Raw genomic sequence first — 19,690 nt, 5'->3', positions numbered from 1 at the left:
TAAACACCTACTGCCAGCTAGTGTTTCGGCAGTGTTATTGCAGTGAACACGAACAGTGCGCAGAAGTATAAATGCATGGCTACACGCAAGGCATGTGCCTTGGGGCATGGTGATCACTCGACACATAAATGTGCCTCAACACCTTCAGGACTTTAAATTTCCTAGCTGTTGGCAGGGGGTACTGCAACACCCTTAGCACCCCTAGTTCCCATGATAATGTGCTTTCATTCAAACTGTTCACTGATAGTTCCTATTGTGTTGGGTTAGACTCTTTTCTGAAATAAAAGCTAAAATACCTACTTTAAAACTTATAACTTAAATCGTTCCTAGTTAATTAGGTGCATGATTTTACCAACCCCATCCAGAATGCTAAGAAAGCCCATATTTTTTGTGAGCACTTGGTTGCGTACTGCTCACAAAATAATCAGTCAGTAAATGTTCTCTGAAATGGCCAGCACTGTCATGAAAAATACAGGTTAATGACCAAAATAAAGAGCGTTTAGACATTGTAATAAATCCTGAACGTACTATTTGAGCTGCAAAGAGCAATGCTTAGTGTAATCTAAATACAACCAAACATCTTGGTCAAGTGGAATTTAACCGTCAATATGGTGAGGGAAACATCAAGATTTGCAGCTTATCAAAAAGTCAAATAACTGGGGAAAACCTGTTTAAATTAGCCACATATATACAGTGGTGGAAAGAGTACTGAAAAATCATCCTTAAGTAAAATGATCATTACTTGCCTAAAAATGAAGTGCGAGTAAAAGTATCTGTTGTAAATATTACTCGAAGTATTACGCTGTAAAAAGTTGATGCATTTACATGTAATTTGTGGAGGTGTGTAAACGTAATATTCTGTAGTGCATTTAGTTATTGCCCAACAGGCACACAACATCGTAAGACATTAATATTAGGTTAGATTGAGGTTGTGACGTCAGGTGACCAAAATTCAATGTCTAGCTAGTGTCTAAGCAAAAGATCAAAAGAAAATCGGCACACTGCCACTTTAGCTCTCAAAAAGTCTTTATTATCATATTAATAATTGTCATATTATAATACAATATTAAAGACTTTTTGAGAGCTAAAGTGGCAGCGTGCTGATTTTCTTTTAAACTTTTGTTACAATTTTAATTTCTAATCGAGCACCTCCCTTCAAGATTATTTAGATGTGCGCACATTTCTGTTTTTTGCTAGCCAGCGTCTAAGCACAACATTATTTTTATGGGCAATAACGATGTCAAATGATGTTGATATTTGGTTAATTTTAGGTTGTGTTAGAAAGTGACCAAAATCCAATGTCGAGGCAATATCTTAAACAAACCTCATATTGACGTCAAATACTGACATTTATTCGTCAGGTATGACAATCAAAATCCAACCTCTGATAGACGTCATATTGGTAACGCCAACACAACATCAAGCTTTAACATCATTAGATGTTGATATTTAGTTGATTTTAGGTTGGATGTTGGACAATGACATAGGCCTGACGTTAAGTTCTGACGTCAACCCGATTTTCATATCAAAACAAAATGCATAGTCCCAATGATGTTGGGGTACAACATCAATCTGACATCATGTTGACGTCTTGTGCCTGCTGGGTGTCTAAGGCCGTTTCGGCCATCTAACAGTAAACATCTGTCATTGACATGCATCTATCAGTCTCTGGATCAATGCATGTAAAGATTTTGAACATCTTCTTTAACACTTTTAATGCTTCCAAACAGTTTGCAGCAATTATAGATAGCCCATGTGTTGACGTTGTTCATTATGAGGCGATTTACCTTCTATGTGTGATTTGATTGGACAGGAATCACAGGACTGTTTTTCTGATCCCCATAGACAAGACAAAATAAAGTAGTGACTGCAGGCTGAAGGAAAGTAGTGGAGTAAAAGTACAGATACTGCACAAAAAGTACTCAAGGGACAGTAAAAGTACACACTTTTAAAACTACTTAGTATATTACAATTCCTGAAGGAAAAACTATTCAATTACAGTAATTTAAGTATTTGTCATATGTTACTTTACACGGCTGCATATATATGATTTTTTTATGTGCATTTTTTTTTTATCTGCCCAAAACACCCATGGAAAAACCTCTGAAGGAGTGGCCCAATAATAATAGGGAGAAACGAGGTGTAAAAGTCAGCAGATGACAGCAAAAATTCTGTGAATGACAGATTTTATTTCGGTATTTCATTTTTCCAAACCTAAAATACAGAAAAAAACATACTTTGATAGAAATATTCTGTGAACTAATACAACAGGTCCTGCTTTCAAAGGTCCCAATGGCTTTTATATCCAAATGCTGCCTTAAAAGCTGTAGTGCCATGTTAAAAAAAAATGTGACAATGGGGTTTAAACAGTCAAACAAGCAAGAAAGTAACAAAAATACTTGACGCAACCTACAGTATGCTACACAATATACCTGGTCATTAAAGGCAGACTATTGGCATATTTGAGGTCTTGAGTTTTTTTGTGAATTAGGGTATCCTGGGCCAAATTAGCACATCTGACAGTCAAAGGAGATTGTTATCCCTTGGTTATACATAGACTTTGCTGGCTTAGACACATCAGTCCTTTCCTGACATTCCCCAGAATACACTATTTTTTTTTTTACCCCAGTGTTTTTCTTGATTCTACAGGGTATAATCACCTGTATTTTACAAGACGTGTGTTGTGCTTGGCATGGCAACATTCTGTCTAGACGTGCTGGATATTTGGATGCAGCTGAGAAAAGCACGGAAAGTGAGGGTTATCTGGCTGGTTTCAAGTGCCTCTTTCAAGTCTTCCAACTTCATCAGACACCTAAATGCAAAATAATCAACGAGACAAACAAAATGTCACCTCAGTTGTCAGTTCCACAAAATGCTCCCGAGAGATCAGTTGCCTGTCCTGCTTTGGCAATGGCTTTCTCTCCAACGACTCCTGCAAGAGTGCTGCCTGTTTAAAGGTGGGGGGGGGGGGGACGTAAAACAAACCTTGTCCACCCTAAATGTAGCTGCTGGGAGATTTAACTTCACCACACAAATACAGACAGAATCTCGACTCTGTCGTTAATACAAGTGGTGGAGTTCTCGAGGTCCGTCTACAGTTAATAGCATTTTGGCATCAGCTTTAATGGCTTCTGGTTGAGTCAATACTGGACGTTGCACTTTGGGCCAAACAGTCCTCGTTCTTAGAACGCCTCTGCAGGAAACAGTTCGGCTTCTGCATGAACGCTGTTGTCCATTCCCACTGATAGAACAAACGGCTGGTGCTTCAGATAAGTGAGTGGGTGATGATGTGGCAGAAAGGGGCATGACTTGTTTACAGATTCTCAGTATTGGCCATGACCCCATGGCAGGCGGCAGAGGTGTGATATGGATTATGTGGGTGGGATCAGGGCCCGTTCTCATTGTAATGGATCGAGATGGGTCGGTCCCTCTGGACAGGCATGTAAGGCCAGTTGTAGCTGGAGCCGGAAAGCAGCATGTCACGTAACAGGGTCTCGATGGGCGTTTTGCCTACCAGCCGCACAAAGAACAGCTGTTCGATAACAGGAGAGGAAACGATGCGCAGGGAGGGAAGCCGTAACAACAGGCGGCCAAATCGGTTGGGTTGATTGGGATACTGGTTCCGCACATACTCCTCGAGAGCACACTGGGACTTCTCCTGGATGCTCTCCACATGGGCCACATCAGACAGACCCATGGCATCTAAAGTGGAAAGTAAAAACAGATGGCAAATTGAATATCTCCATGTGGAGGAAAACACAGAGCTACATTAGTGCACACTGAAAGAATATGTTTGTCGCTTGTTCAAACTACTTATATTTCAGGAGTTCACACTTAGAAAATGCTTTACAATATTAGCAGGTTTGGCATGCTCGGGAGAGAACCCTGAGCTCGGAGATAGATGAGCCCAAGGCTCCCTCCTGGTCAATGGGCATTTAAGGGAAACGAGATCAAGTAGTTCTTGAGAGCTCCCCTGATTCGTTTGGCCTATTGCTTGATTAATAAAGACAGCTCTTTAGGAATAGGCTGCCAACCCCACCGGTGCATACTCGCAAGGAGAAGCTCATTATTATTGTGCTTGTGACTGTTACTATTATTTAATTTTATTGTGTCTCACGTCTTTAGACTGCGGGAGGAAACCGGAGTACCCGGGGGAAACCCACGTGAACTTGACGTGAAACGTAGGACTTGAACCAACACCCTTCTTGCTGTGAGGCAGCAGTGCTAACCACTGAGCTGCCATGTCACCCGATCTTAGAAATGAGGAGGAAGGAGAAGGGGTTGATTTGGGGGGGGGGGGGGGGGGGGATTCTTCCTAAGCAAAGTTAAGGAGTAGAGATATTTATGTTAGATTTGGAAAAATCTGATAATAACCAGCTGCGGTCAATCATATCACATGCTCTTCTCTAAATTTATGAAACTACACAAATTGAGCTGAAACAGATTTTGGGAATTTGTTGGGGCAACTTAATAGTTTTATGTTCAATCTACTAAAATTTGTAAAAATGTCTAAGTTAACTTAATTCCTTCATGTTGTCCTAATCAGGGGTGGATTTAGTTATTTTGGGGCCCTAAGCAATTTCAGCCATGGGAGCCCAAGTCCTAAAATGCACCCTTTCTACTTTTATATATTTATTTTTTATATTGCTATATTTTTTATATATCATTGTTATGTCCCGACCAGTCTAGGGTTGGCGGGAATAGATAATAATGATGACCCTATAAACAACTACAGGGCACAGGGTAGATTCTGCTCTTCTTCTTGGCTTAATGGCTGTTCATCAAGACGACGACAAGGTTTGTTTAAGCTTGGGTCGACCATGGCTTGTTATTATATGTATATATTATTACATTGAAATGTCTCAGTTGTGTATTTAAAAATGGCGCTTCCTTTGTTTTCATTATCCTGAGCTGCGTCCGAAACCACATACTTCCATTCTATACAGTACGCTAAAATCAGTATGCCAGCTAAGTAGTATGTCCGAATTTATAAATTCGAAAATTAGTATGTGAGAAGTACCCGGATGACAACTTCCGGAGAGATTCTGAAGTGCGCATTCCATGCACGCTGCTCTGTCCCGTGATGCCTGGTGAGAGAATTCATGAATGGGAGTGAAGCGACGCAACTGACGCAGATAGGTCACGTGATGATGACAAAATGGCGGATGTAGTATGTCCAAATTCCATTCATACTTCTTACATTCATACTATATAGAACGTGCTTTTCTAGCAGCCGAATAGTACGTTTAAATTCAAATGCAGTACCTACTGAGTATTAGGCAGTTTCGGACGCAGCCCTGGCTTGTGCACAAGCTAGTGATGTATCTCTTTAATAGCACTCAGCTGCACATATGGCTCCGCCTTTTGGTACCCTTTTGTTGTGCTAGGAACCCTTCTGAAAGGGTAGCCAAAAAGTGGTATGGTACTGCTCACTTTTAGGTACAATTTGACAGTGGAAACGGCCATAAGAGCTGTACCAATCAGTGAAAATGGGGCATAAGAATTTTCAAGAGCTTGATAGAAAGTTGTCTAGTACATGTACATACAGACATACAGAGAGACTCTACACTAAAAGACTCTCCAAGTTTGTAAGATGATGGCGTTTTAACCCCCTTCACCGTCCCCTTTGTCCTGTTATTTATCATTGGTGTACGCATACATTTAATCCCGCTGAGCTTTAGTTCTGATAACAAAAGATTAATTGCTTCATATTTCTATGAGGGCGAGGAGACCCGCTGAGTGGGACACAACCGTCACTTCTGTCTACGTCCCGCAAGTCTAGATAAAGACGTCTATGGTTGCGGTAGGGAGCATTTTGTAAGGGGGCCAGTGATGCGTCAGTCCCTGGCGTAATGTCAGCTCTGACAAGCCTTGCGTGCCTCGCCAGTTTCCCTCACACTGGCGCTGCATGGCAAAGGCAACCCCCTCTTCTCTCTTTGTGTTTCACAGTGTGAACACGCGCTGGGAGCTGCCACCCGGCTGCGTTGGGCCGTCGTAGCGACTAGCTGACATTAGTGGCCTGTTGGGAGATGCGAGGTGATGGGAGGTTTGGACTGAGGTAAAGGGCCACAAGAGTTTGTCTGTCCCTGTTAGCTCATGCCGGCGGGTCTCGGCAGGGGGTGGAGTGGGATTTTTGGCTGGAATTGCAGGATGGATCACATTGATGCCCCTGGCTACAGAGGTTATGTAGGTCACGGCCAGACTGAAGCGATTCCCTCTTGCTGCAACTCAGCATGCATAATTCAGTCATGTTGGTGGAAGCTGAGGTGGGGCGGGGGGGCTGCTCGCCTGCTTTCAATAATAGATGGAAGTGTGAAGGATTGAGTGATAAAAAAACGAATCGAGAAACGGCCATCCATTTGGAAAGGTGCAGGTTGGAAAAGGGTTTCTGACAGGTAGAGCAGGAAATCAGAAATGATCTGAACCAGTCTGCAAGACATCTCCGAGTCTGGAGGTCTGTACTAAAGTATTTTTAGTGCTGTCTGTTATGAATAGTGTACTCATTGGGAAATAACACCGGTTTGGTTGTAAAGTATGTTATGTAATTGTAACCCCACCGGTCCTACACCACCCAACCAGCTCCGAGCTGGTATCGAACCGGCGACCTTCCGCATGGGAGTCGGTTGCTCTTAAAAGGAGGCTAAAGACCATGGCCTCTAGCGTATGTTGCTAGAGCACCTTTAGAGGTCAGAGGAGTGAGGTTTACCTGCACAGCATTTACTAGCTGGCCTCCGTTACATAATCAGGTTGGACCTCCTTGGCTATGGCAAATAAAAACTGGATATCATAAAAGAAATAACCATAAGGTCTCCAATGTAGAGATACAATCTTTAAAACTAATTTAGTGTCGACTCTTCTTCAGAAGTATGGTAGAAGTAGTATTTTAAGTTCTTCTTACCAGAGGTGAAGAGTACGATAGACTTCAGGCAGGAGTACTCGGCCGTGTCCACCTGAAGGGCTTTCAGTTTCTCCACCTGCTCCTGAAAGACTCGTATATGGTCCATGAAGGCCACCACACGCTCGGCAGACATGGGGGACGCGTGTAGTCCAGCGGCGGCCAGCAGGGGCGCTACATGCAGAGGCATTGAGCACTGAGCAGCATTTAGAACAAACAGCTCACTCCACGACATGCGTAACAGCGCCACCTACACAAAAACAACACACGCGTTTTCAGCTCATTCAAATATTATCAGTAGAAGCAAATATTAAAATGCACTTTGAAAAAATAATGACAAAAAGTCAAGACAACAAATATTTTTATTTTGCTTAACTTATTTTAATAGACTAACCAGGTTTCCATAAAAACAATTTTTTAGTTGTAAAAAGTTAATATTTTAACTTAATATTTTAGTTAAATTGAATGATGTAAGTTGAGATTACTAGAAATGTTAATTTGAATCAACTAAAAAATTACCACAGCAAGATTTCTTTGGTATACTATACAGCAATTTAAATTCAAAACATTTGTTTTATCACTGCCAACTTTTATAGGAATAAACCACTCAAGTTTTTTTACATTCACATCATGTGTGTTTAGTTGGTTTACCCCATCCATGGTAAAATCACTGTTATACTTTATTGCTATATTTTTAATAAGCTGTTTGCATTACCATAAACAGTATATTAATGTATCATTTTCCAAATAAGTTATTTTTTTCCTGGTTGATGTTGCAAGGCTTTCTTACAACTTTAACTTAACTTAACTTAAATTACCTTAACTTTGACATAAATTAAACTTTACATTTAACTCAACTTTTACTTTTTCTTTAACTTAACTTTAACTTTGTTTACTTTATCTTTAACTTAAATTTATCTTATCTTTAACTTAACTTTAACTTTATTCTTAACTTAATTTAACTTAACTAACTTTATCTTAGCTTAACTTTATTTTAACCAAACTTTAAATTAATTTGACGTTATCTTAACTTAGCTTAACTTCAACCTTAACTTTTGTTAAAACAGCAATAAATTAATATATAAAAGTTATCTAAATAAATACTTAATAATACATTATTATGAAACCAAGCTGTTTGAGCATGGTGAAATAAAGCACTACAATAAAAATATAAAAAGTTGTTCATTAAAAAATGTAAAATGAAAAAAAGGATTTATATATTAAAATAATATGACTTATATAAATAATATAGCAGCTTGAATATGGCAACATTGTATTTAACTACTATTATGTGGGATTCAGTTTAAGTTTGCCATATTAAATAAAAAAAATTATTTAAATGTATTAATTTAATTAAGTTTTGCCATATTCAAGCAGCTTGGTAATTAAATTAAATCAAAATCAAAACTTTATTTTAAAACTATAAAATTGAATAAATGATTATTTTAATATTTTTACAAGCCGACAAAATTTAAATTAATGATATTTTATTTTATTTTGCATATTCAAGCAGCTTGGTAATTACATTAAATTAAAACTTTATTTTAAAACTATAAAATTAAATAAATGATTATTTTACTATTTCACATAACCAGGCTGCTAGAACATATCTAAATAAAAAATAATAACAAAATAAACATTTAAAATAAATTTTTAAATACAATAAATAAAACACAAAATTATAAGTACAAATTATAACATTTAATCAATAATCAATGAAAACGACTTAGAAGCTCTGAAATGTTGCTTTACCTGATCCATAAGCTGCAGGTCTGGAAAGAAAGGTATATTTTTGGCCCACTCCACAGCGCTGAACAGCAGACGTGCAGCCAGTTCGCATATGTTCTCGATGCCCATCAGGTTATTCGACTGCATACATTGGGCTCCATAGCGGGACGTGGGGTACGGTTCAGCCCGTAAGAGCAGAGAGATGAAGCCGGACAGGTACGGCTGACCATTATACGGGTCACTTCCATTGCTCAGGTACTGTCCTGGACTTGACTGAGAGTTGGACATTCGACCCCTCTGGACAGCTGCGAAAAGAGAAAACAAGAAGAGCTGTTAGTGATGGATGTTACAGTCTTTTCTGAAATCACTAGAGCATATTTCTCAATACTTCTGTGATTATTGCCAAACTCTTCACACTGTAGCGATCAAAGCACTTCATATTTGAGTCAAATCAGCTCATTCTTTCACAACATCAGCAAAGATTTTCAGTCCACCAAAATAGTTGGTCGTATAATAAACAGTGAACTAAAACACCAAAAACACGTAGCATTGAGTAATTGTTTGTTTTTTTTTTCGTCTGTCAAGCTATCAAATACAAGCTCCTGCTTCTGCTCAGGCATGACACTGTATGTATCTTCAGCTACAGTAGGAATCATCTGTGGTTGGTTTTATTTCAGTTTTGTATTATTTTATTGTTTTGAACTCAAGTTTGACCATTTAGTCAAGACCAAAAAAGTTTTTAAACATGTCAATTGATACAGTAGCTTTGTCGAAATTAGAAAATATTGAATAAAATTGGCACATCATGCATTCATGGACGACTTTTGTCAAAACGGCAAAAAATGATGCACACTTTAGTTCAGGTTTTGTATATTTTGTATGTAATTTTGCAAGTTTTATACTCTATTTAATAAGATGTAATAAATAAATAGATAAATAATAAAATTAAAAATAATATATATAATTATTGTATGTACAGTATATGTGTCGTATATTTATTAATATTTAGTATATTTGTTGCATCCACAATAAAAGTTTATTTTGACATAATATATATATATATATATATATATATATATATATATATATATATATATATATATATATATATATATATATATATATATATATATATATATTAGGGATGTAACGGTATTGTAAATACCGTCATACCGCAATATTAAATTTTTTCGATATTACCGAAGTCGCATGACTCGGTAAAACTATAGGTCTTCTGAGAAAATTTGCTCAGGCGAATGAAGCGAACGGGAGGTAGCTGAAACTTCATTTCCCATCAGCCCCGGCGTGGCCATAATCCTTTGCGGTCTGTTGTCGCTACAGATCCAGTAATGCGGAAATGGAGTGTGCTGCTAGTAGCGGAGATGAAAAAAAGATGGAAATGATCGAACCTAAAGCGGGTGTTGTCGCCGCGCGCGTGCTGAATAGCGGTGCTGTCGCGCGCGTTCTGATCAGCTGTGTTGTGGCGCGCGTATTGTAAAGCGCCGAGGGGGGGTTGAGCGCGCATACTCAAGAGAGGTGTTATCGCGCGCCTACTGAAGGGCTGGACTGGACGGAGGTTGTGTCGCGTCGCGGGGGCACTTTTGATCGTTTTGGAAGGGCATTTTCTATCCAAGACTAAAAAGGGCATGTGCACTGCACAGGTTGAGCCCTATGTGTGCACGTGCCTGCAAGTTGGGGAATACGACTAATAACAGTCATGGGGACTGCAGAAACAGCACACTGTTCAGATTGATGCAGACATTGACTTGTACCGCAAAGAGATCTCTATCTCACTCATGGTTTGTCCTCTCAAGTGGGGGAAAGACAATGCACAACGTTACCCACTGCTGTCAACATGGGCCAAGTCATATCTCTCTTGTCCCAGAATCCTCAGTCCCAAATGAGAGGGTTTTTTTCTGTTGCAGGGGACATTGTAAATACCCAGAGATACCAGCTTTTACCAGATTATAGTTATATGATAATTTTCCTTTAAACCCATCTCTATCTAAGTGAGTGATTAAATGTTAAATGTGATGAGTTTTTAACAATACTAAATTGAAACTTTATTTTTTTACATGGTTTAATAATTTTTTGTTATTAAAATTGAAGTTCCTGTTTCAAAGCTTACAGATAGATGGCTAATTTGTATGTCATTGACACTTTTGGCACTTTTTTGGAGTATTTTCATAAGTTTTGTTTTTTCCTGTAAATGATTCAATAAATACCGTACCGTGACATTCATACCGAGGTATTACCGTACCGTGAAATTCTGATACCGTTACATCCCTAATATATATATATATATATATATATATATATATATATATATATATATATATATATATATATGTGTGTGTGTGTGTGTGTGTGTGTGTGTGTGTGTGTGTGTTTTAACTATTTTGTTTTATATTTAAATGTATATATATATATATATATATATATATATATATATATATATATATATATATATATATATATATATGTGTATATATATATATATGTATATATATATATATATATATATGTATATATATATATATATATATATATATATATATATATATATATATATATATATATATATATATATATATATATATATATATAGTGCTGAGCATAGTTGAGAACACCCCATTTTGAAAATGAATATTTTTATCTGTTTTTTAGTGAATATGGGTAATATATATATATATATATGCATTTGAACAAACTAGATTTATTAAATAGATATATTTATTAAAATAATATTTTAGTCACAGAACATATTTAGAAATGGAAAGACAAAAAGTAAAATTAATGCAAAATATTTCAGCAAAATTGTATATATTTGTGTTTCTCTTGATTTTTGATATTTTCTAAAATTTGTATTTAATATTTTTCCCTAACATAAAAATTTGGGCTACTAATTTTTGAACCATTATTGTAAGTTATTTTGTTAGATAAGCTCCAGATTTGGCTTCAGAACTCCCTAATCTAATGTATATGCAGAAATATAATATTGTAAAGCATCCTATAGAAAATATTCATTTAAATGAAAGATTTGTGGGGGTGTACTCGTATATGATGAAGTGTATGTGTTTGTGTATTTTTTTTTTTCTCAAATATATGCATGCAAGTGTGTATTGTACAAATTATATACAGTACACACATTCAATTTTCTAAACAAATTTTTATTTTGTTTGCGATTAATTGCAAATAATTTTTGCCCAGCACTAATATATATTATCTAGACTATTTTTAGTATTTATTTAATAGTGTACATACAGCTTCATTGTATATTAGTATATAAATATTTGATTTAATTTTATAGTCTTTCATATAAGTTTTATTTTATTTACGTAATGGTTAAAAGCCAGGCGATGTCGACTGTTTGGAATTTGACAACAAATTAATTCCTACGCTTGCTGTAAGTTTTGCTGAATTAACCAAATTATTGATAAAGGTGTTTTAAAAAAAGGACAAAAATAATTAATTTTTAAATTTGACTACAAATATTGGATTAAGTATTGAAAAATGTGTTATAGTGACCAAAAAAAAAAAAAAAAACTCGCTATGAGTTTTGCTGGATTAACCAAAGTATTAATAAATGTTTTCTAGTAAGCAAAAATAATTTATTTGAAATTTGACAACAAATGAGTTTTTATGTTCCCTATGAATTTTTCAGAAGTCATTAAAGTATTGCTTAATGTGTTTTAGTGACAAAAAAATTATAATTTATTTGATAACAAATGAGTTCTTATGCTCTCTGAGTTTTTCGGAAGTCGTCAAAGTGTTGAGAAATGAAAAAATAGTACAAACATTTGAATTTGACAACAAATGAATTTTTATGCTTACTGTGAATTTTTTAGAAATCGTCTAGATGTCGATAAATGTCTTCTAGTGACACAAACAAGAACAAAAAAAATTCATTTGCAATATGACAACACACTAGTGTTTATGCTTGCTGTGAGTTTTGCTGAAATAACCTAAGTATTGATAAATTTAATCACACAAAAAAGTACAAAGATTTCTTTATTTGACAACAAATTAGTTTTTAGGCTCACGGTGAGTTTTTCAGAAGTCATCATAGTATTGCTTGATTTAATTTAATTTTGTTTTGTTTTGCCATATTCAAGCATCTTGTTATTAAATTAAATTAAAAGCAAAACTTTATTTTAAATCAATGAAATTAAATCAATTATTATAATAATAAATAATACATTTTAATAGACTAAGCTTCCGGCTGGGCCAGTTGATTTCTATGTGAAGTTTGTATGTTCTCCCTGTGTTGGTGTGGGTTTCCTCCGAGTGCTCCAGTTTTCCTACAGTCCAAACACATGCGCTATAAGTGAATTGATTAAACTAAATTGTCTGTAGTGTATAAGTGTGTGTGACTGTGAGAGTGTATAATGTGTTTCTCAGTACTGGGTTGCAGCTGGAAGGGTTAGTTGGACTGTGTAAATGCCGGGATAGTTGGTGGTTCATTCCACTGTGGCTACTCCTGATAAATAAGGCGAAGGAAAATGAATGAAGAATCATGAATAACCAAGCTGCTTGAGAATAGCTAATATATAAAGTGTGTTTACTAGCAAATGGATGAAGCTGAGTTTTAATGTGTGCTGTAGTTTCAGCATCTGAGAAAGGCATCAGAGAACGGCGTTTGTCAGTGAGTAATGAGTGAGTGGCTGAAATGAGCTCTTTCACACTTCCTCAAACAAATGGTTCATCCAGAGGCGAATGGCAAAACAGGGGCCATTCCTGCACCCATGAGGCTCACTGACCATTTGGGAAACACCTGTTTTACTGTCCCGCTGTCTGGCCAATAACTCCATCTACCATAAACCAGAGCGAGCATGAAATGAACAGACAAACACGGAGCAAAACCCCACAGGAAAATATCATTGCGCTGAGATATCTTAAACGTAATAGAGTTTCATGTAAGTGTCACGTTTATCTTGGTTGGCTCTCACAAATGACAGAGCAGAAGTGTGTGACAGGCCTGTTTGTGTTTATATAGTTATATTATAGTCATTTAGTTCAAATATGTTTGTATGATATATTTGGAAATGCTTTCTAAAGGGGACATAGCATTAAGGGGGCTAGTTATATTGACTAGGGCTGGGCCGATAAGGGATAATATATCGAATCGTGATCAAATTTATGTCAATAACATTGATAAGCTATGGACTTTTTTACTCTATACTATTCTAAGAGCCAATCATACAGCAGAAATGTGCAACAATGGGAATCGAAAAGTGTGTAGATATTAGGGATATACTGAATTTTTGGGCACCGAAAATTTATTGGCAGAAAATATGTTATGCCACGTATTGGTCTCTGTAATGTTTGTGGCTTCAGTCATTGTTTGGGAACTCTTAAATCTGGAAGCATTCACAACTTATATCGAAATAAGTTATATATATATACACACAGTTGAAGTCAGAATTATTAGCTCCCCTTTGAATTTTTTTTCGTTTTAAAATATTTCCCAAATTTTCACAGTATGTCTGATAATATTTTGACTTCTGGAGAAAGTCTTATTTGCTTTATTTCAGCAAGAATAAAAGCAGTTTTTAACTTTTAAATACACATTTTAAGGTTAGCCCCTTTAAGCTATATTATTTTTCGATAGTCAACGGAACAAACCATTAATATACAAAATCCTGCCTAGTTAACCTAATTAACCTAGTTAAGCTATATAAGTGTCTTGAAAAATATGTAGTAAAATATTATTTACTGTCATCACGGCAAAGATAAAATAAATCAGTTATTAGAGAATAGTTATTAAAACTATTGTGTTTAGAAATGTGTTGAAGAAATCTTCTCTCCATTAAACAGAAATTGGGAAAAAAATAAACAGGGAGGCTAATAATATAAATGTATATATCGTTATTATTCAATATAGAAAATAATTATTGAGATTGCATTATTGTCATATTTCCCAGCTCTAATATTGACCTTTAAAATTGATTAAAAGTATTAAAATCTCCTTTTTTTATAGCAGAAATAAATCAAATAAGACTTTCTCCAGAAGAAAAAAATATTATGGGAAATACTGTGAAAAATTCCTTGCTCTGTAAAACATCATATGGAACATATTTGAAAAATATGAGAGAAAAAAATCTATATATGCATGTGTGTACAGTATTTGTGAATTATTAGTTGATTTTATGTGCAGTGTAATACTACAATTAATACAAAAATACAGTAATAAAGTTATTGTAAATTATTAAATTATTTAGCTTTTTTAGACTCAATGTATTAATAATATCACCTAAAAATACCTAAACATGGTATTATGATTTTAATTAATTTCTTTAAAAATAGGATCATATCATAAATTTACTGTACATTTACTGCATATATGAAATGTATGCTTTTTAAAATGATTCGATGTAAGTTTAATCAAATAAAATATCTTCTCATACATTATGAAATGTTTTAAATTTAGTCACAGCACATATGTAAAAAATATTGATAATAGTAGTTGCAATTATTTGAGTTTTTTAAAGGATATGAATAAGTTAAATATAATTGTAATATATACTAATCACAAGTAAGACCTTCGACTTCTACAATAAATGAACTGATTGCAGTTTGAAATTATAAACAATGATATACCCAGCAGGCACAGGACGTCAACATGATGTCAGATTGACAATGTACCCCAGCATCATAGGGATGTTGCATTGTGTTTGGAAATGAAAATCAGGTTGACGTCAATGTTTAGCATCCAAACTAAAATCGACCAAATATCAATATCTAATGATGTTATAGCATGACGTTGTGAGGACGTTACCACTATAACATCTATCTGACACTGGATTTTGATTGCCATACCTGATAAATAAATGTCGATATTTGACATCAATATGACGTTGGTTTCAAATGTTGGCTCGACGTTGGATTTTGGTCAATTTTCAACGCAACCTAAAATCAACCAAATATCAACGTCATTTGACCTCATTATTGGACGTCAAAATAGTGTTATCCTTAGATGCTGGCTAGACATTGAATTTTGGTCACGTGACGTCACGACTTAATTCTAACCTCATATTAACATCTTATAACATTGTTTGCCTGCTGGGTAGACACACTGTCGGTCGTTATGTCAGGATCTCCACCAATGACATTAGGCCGTCCAGCAGGAGACACGCCCACTAAGACCAATAATAATACGCCACTTGCCATAATCACACAAGATCAGGGCTCATAATAAACATTAGCAGGAAGGAATATAAACGACAAAATTTACAACAAAAAAGTGACAGACTTTTGCTATTTTTAGTTTTCCACATTTACAGGCCCAATCCCAATTCTATTTTTGTACCTCTACCCCTTCCCCTTGAAACAGAGTGTGAAGGGGAAGGTCTTCAAAATTTACCCCTAAGAAATAGGACACCTGCATACCTCATCACGATCTCTTACTTCATATGAGATCAGACAATCGTGACTGCTGTAGTTATTCCAGTAAAGGTATTTATCTTCAGGAAATCACTGAAGACATATATTATGTTATCATAACGATATATTGTGGCAATAAGATCATAACTATACTGTGCATTTACACAGTGGCCATATTTATCAATGTAAACACAAAAACAATATGAACATTATAGCAGACACTGTTAAAAGCTAAATCCCAGCCACGAGACTGTATTCTGGGAAATTTTCGTACCTCTTGGTTTTCGAGTGTAGTTCTGAAAAATTTCAGATCGAAGGGGTTGCAGCTGGAAGGGCATACGTTGTGTAAAACATATACTGATTAAGTTGGCGGTTCATTCCGCTGTGGTGACCTCTCATTTAAAAAGGGACAAAAAGAAATCGAAAAGAAAATGAATAAATAAATGAATTCTAAATTATTTTACATATTTTTTGTAACAAAAGTTTAAATCTTTACTTTGACTTTTTATGAATTCAATGCATCTTTGCTGAAAACAAGAGAATAAAAAACAAACCAAAAAACAAAAATATTTATTAGCCCTCCTTTGTATTATTTATTCTTTAATTCTTTAAATATTTCTCAAGTAATCTTTAAGGAATTAAGGAGATTTCCTTAAACATTTTTATTCTGTAGAAAGTCTTATTTGTTTTGTTTCTGCTAGAATAAAAGCAGTTTATTTTAAATCAATTTAAGATCAATATTATCAGCCGCCTTAAGCAATATTTGTTTTCGATTGTCTACAGAACAAACCATTGTATACAATAACTTGCCTAATTAGCCTAACTTAATCTAGTGAAGCCTGAATACTAGTATCTTGAAAAATATGTAATAATATATTTTATTACTGTCATCATGGCAAAGATAAAATAAACAAGCTATTAGAAATTTTAAAGTTATTAAAAAATTTTAGTTATTAAAACTATTATGTTTAGAAATGTGCTGAAAAAATCTCTGTTAAACAGAATTGGGATAAAAAGAATTCAAATTTAGTAATTCTGACCCACACCAGAGACTCCTTAATAAAATCAATAAGTAATTTTATCTATGGACTGTACGCTACAAATCCCATTATAATCAAATTAATTGTATTGTTTGCCTCACAGAAAAAGTAACTGAAAGACAGATTCCCCTGACTAGCTGTTATAAGTTAATTAAAACTTATGAATGATTAATCTACTTCACAAGAAGTAGTAATAATTCCCTTTTCTAAATGAATGGATTATTACCGTGTCCGCTCGGAAGAGCGGCGGTTCTGGTTATGTTTATTTGGTCAAATTAACAATAAATTAATCCAGATTGTTAATGATTAAGAATAATTCATTATTGTTGATCATTAATATTCATAATCTGAGAGTCCGCTCGGCCGAGCTGCGGGATCAGATACAATTATATATTTGTTTAACCAAACTGACCGAAGGTTAAGCCGGAATATTAATAATTAAGAATAAACCGTTATTGTTTATTATTGATATTCATAATATGAGCTAATTTCTGTTTACAACTCAAATAGAAAACAGGTCATGTTAAGTGTTAAAACTCACAAAGTTGATGTACATTTGATCACAGAAATGTAGCCTAGAGTTAGAGATCGAACCTTCCTGTTTGTGTGAACAATGAAAGACAATGGGGGAGCATGGATTTGGGGATGTACTCTGGTTTATATGAGTAAACTCAGACACACATAGCAGTGAACACACAGTCAGAGCTGCGTTCTGCTGAACCGCATTCTGATGAGGATTCTCTGATCAATCAATAAGTGAACGTGCGTCACGTGTGCTGGAGGATTAACACTCAGAGGTCAAAAGTTACGGCAGCTCAACTTTCCTGTTTCTGCTTTGCTTTCGCTCACTGTTTTTGGTTCAGTCCTGAAACAGGTTAAAGCTCCAGCATACCATAAAAAGAGGAGGAGGGCGGATCAGGTGTGCAATATTTGCTGAGCAGAAACGTGTGACATTAAGGTGTTTGGCCACATTTCTGCACTAAGGGCAAGACACAGCAGGTGAACGGGGGGAAAATCCGACTTTAAAAAAGTGTGTTGTAATTGAAACGTACAGACACAAGTTGATAAAGTGCTAAAATAAAAACAAAATATGTATTTTGGATGTTTTCTTTACTGAAAAATGTTTTCTTTACAGCAGACTGAAAAATGCCTAGAATCTCTGAATTGGCGGGGTTTTTTGTTTGTTTAGTTTTAACGTATCTTGGGTGCAGACATTACAATTAGAGCAACTCAGACTAAAATATGACAAAATAAGATACTTCAGAAACAAGCTATGAATCAAAAAATGTTTCTATCATTCTTTGTCATTTTTACAGCAGTGTAATGTTGTGGTCACATTGAGATTTATAAAAAAAAAAGCGGGTAGCAATTCATTTCTAAACATTTTTCATGTTGCAGCCTTATTCTAAAATGGATTACATTCATTTATTTTCTCAAAAATCTACACACAATACCCCTTAATGACAATGTGAAAACAGGTTTTTAGAATTGTTGCAAATCTTTTCAAAATAAAAAAGCTGAAAAATCACATGTACAGAAGTATTTACAGCCTTTGGCATGAAGCTCTAAATTGAGCTCAGGTACATTCTGATCATTCTTGAGATGTTTCAGCAGCTTAATTGGAGTTCACCTGTGGTAAATTCAGTTGTTTGAACATGATTTGAAAAGGCATACACCTGTCTATATAAGGTCCCAGGATTGACAGTGCATGTCAAAGCACAAACCAAGCATGAAGACAAAGGAATTGTCTGTAGACCTCCGAGACAGGATTGTATCGAGGCACAAGGCTGGAGAAGGTTACAGGAAAATTTCTGCTGCTCTGATAGTTAAGCACAATACGCACAGTGGCCTTCATCATCCGTAAGTGGAAGATGTTTGGAACCACCAGGACTAGAGCTGGAGCTAGTCAGCCATCTAGGAGAAGGGCCTTACTTAGGGAGGTGATCAATGACCTGATGGTCACCCTGTCTGGAGTGGCTTCACAACAATTCGGTGAATGTCCTTAAGTGGCCCAGCCAGAGCCCAGACTCAATCCTATTGAACATCTCTGGAGAGATCTGAAAATGGCTGTACACCATTTCTTCCCATCCAACCTGATGGAGCTTGAGAGGTACTGCAAAGAGGAATGGGCAAAAATTCCCAAAGACAGGTGTGCCAAGCTTGTGGCATCATATTCAAAAAGACTTGAGGCAGTAATTGCTGCTAAAGGTGCATCAACAAAGTATTGAGCAAAGGCTGTGAATACTTCTGTACATGTGATTTTTCAGATTTTTTTTTTTTTTATAAATTTGCAACAATTTCAAAATCTCTTTTTTCACATTGTTATTATGGGGTATTGTGTGTAGAATTGAGGAAATTAATTCATTTAATCCATTTTGGAATAAGACTGTAACATAAAAAAATGTGGAAAAAGTGAAGCGCTATAAATATATTTATTATAAACTGTGAATATGTTTTCCTTATGTGTTTCTCTATATTGACTGTTATATTTCTGCAGAGAAAAATATGAATGTTTTGACCTGAAACTTAAGTGATTTTGTGGATGTGTACTTTTTTTCTGTTGTATATCAAAAAGTGTTTAGAAGAAAAGAAAATGTATTATAGTTGTAATCATTGGCTTATGAGTTATCTGGGTTTGTCTAAA

General features: G+C 35.4%; 1 protein-coding gene across 1 annotated transcript in view; it reads right to left on the bottom strand.

The window, feature by feature from the left end:
* Window positions 1–2,169: 2,169 nt before the first annotated feature.
* Window positions 2,170–19,690, bottom strand: part of nr2f5 (nuclear receptor subfamily 2, group F, member 5) — a 33,170-nt gene continuing 15,649 nt past the window's right edge. The window contains 3 exon segments of the mRNA NM_131186.1: window positions 2,170–3,702; window positions 6,899–7,145; window positions 8,648–8,928. Of these exon segments, the coding sequence (NP_571261.1) occupies window positions 3,386–3,702; window positions 6,899–7,145; window positions 8,648–8,928 (845 nt within the window). The 3' untranslated portion in view covers window positions 2,170–3,385.

The sequence above is a fragment of the Danio rerio genome, chromosome 16 (assembly GCF_049306965.1).
Source record: "Danio rerio strain Tuebingen ecotype United States chromosome 16, GRCz12tu, whole genome shotgun sequence".
NCBI classification, from domain to species: Eukaryota; Metazoa; Chordata; class Actinopteri; order Cypriniformes; family Danionidae; genus Danio; species Danio rerio.
This window is presented reverse-complemented; position numbering and strand designations above follow the sequence as displayed.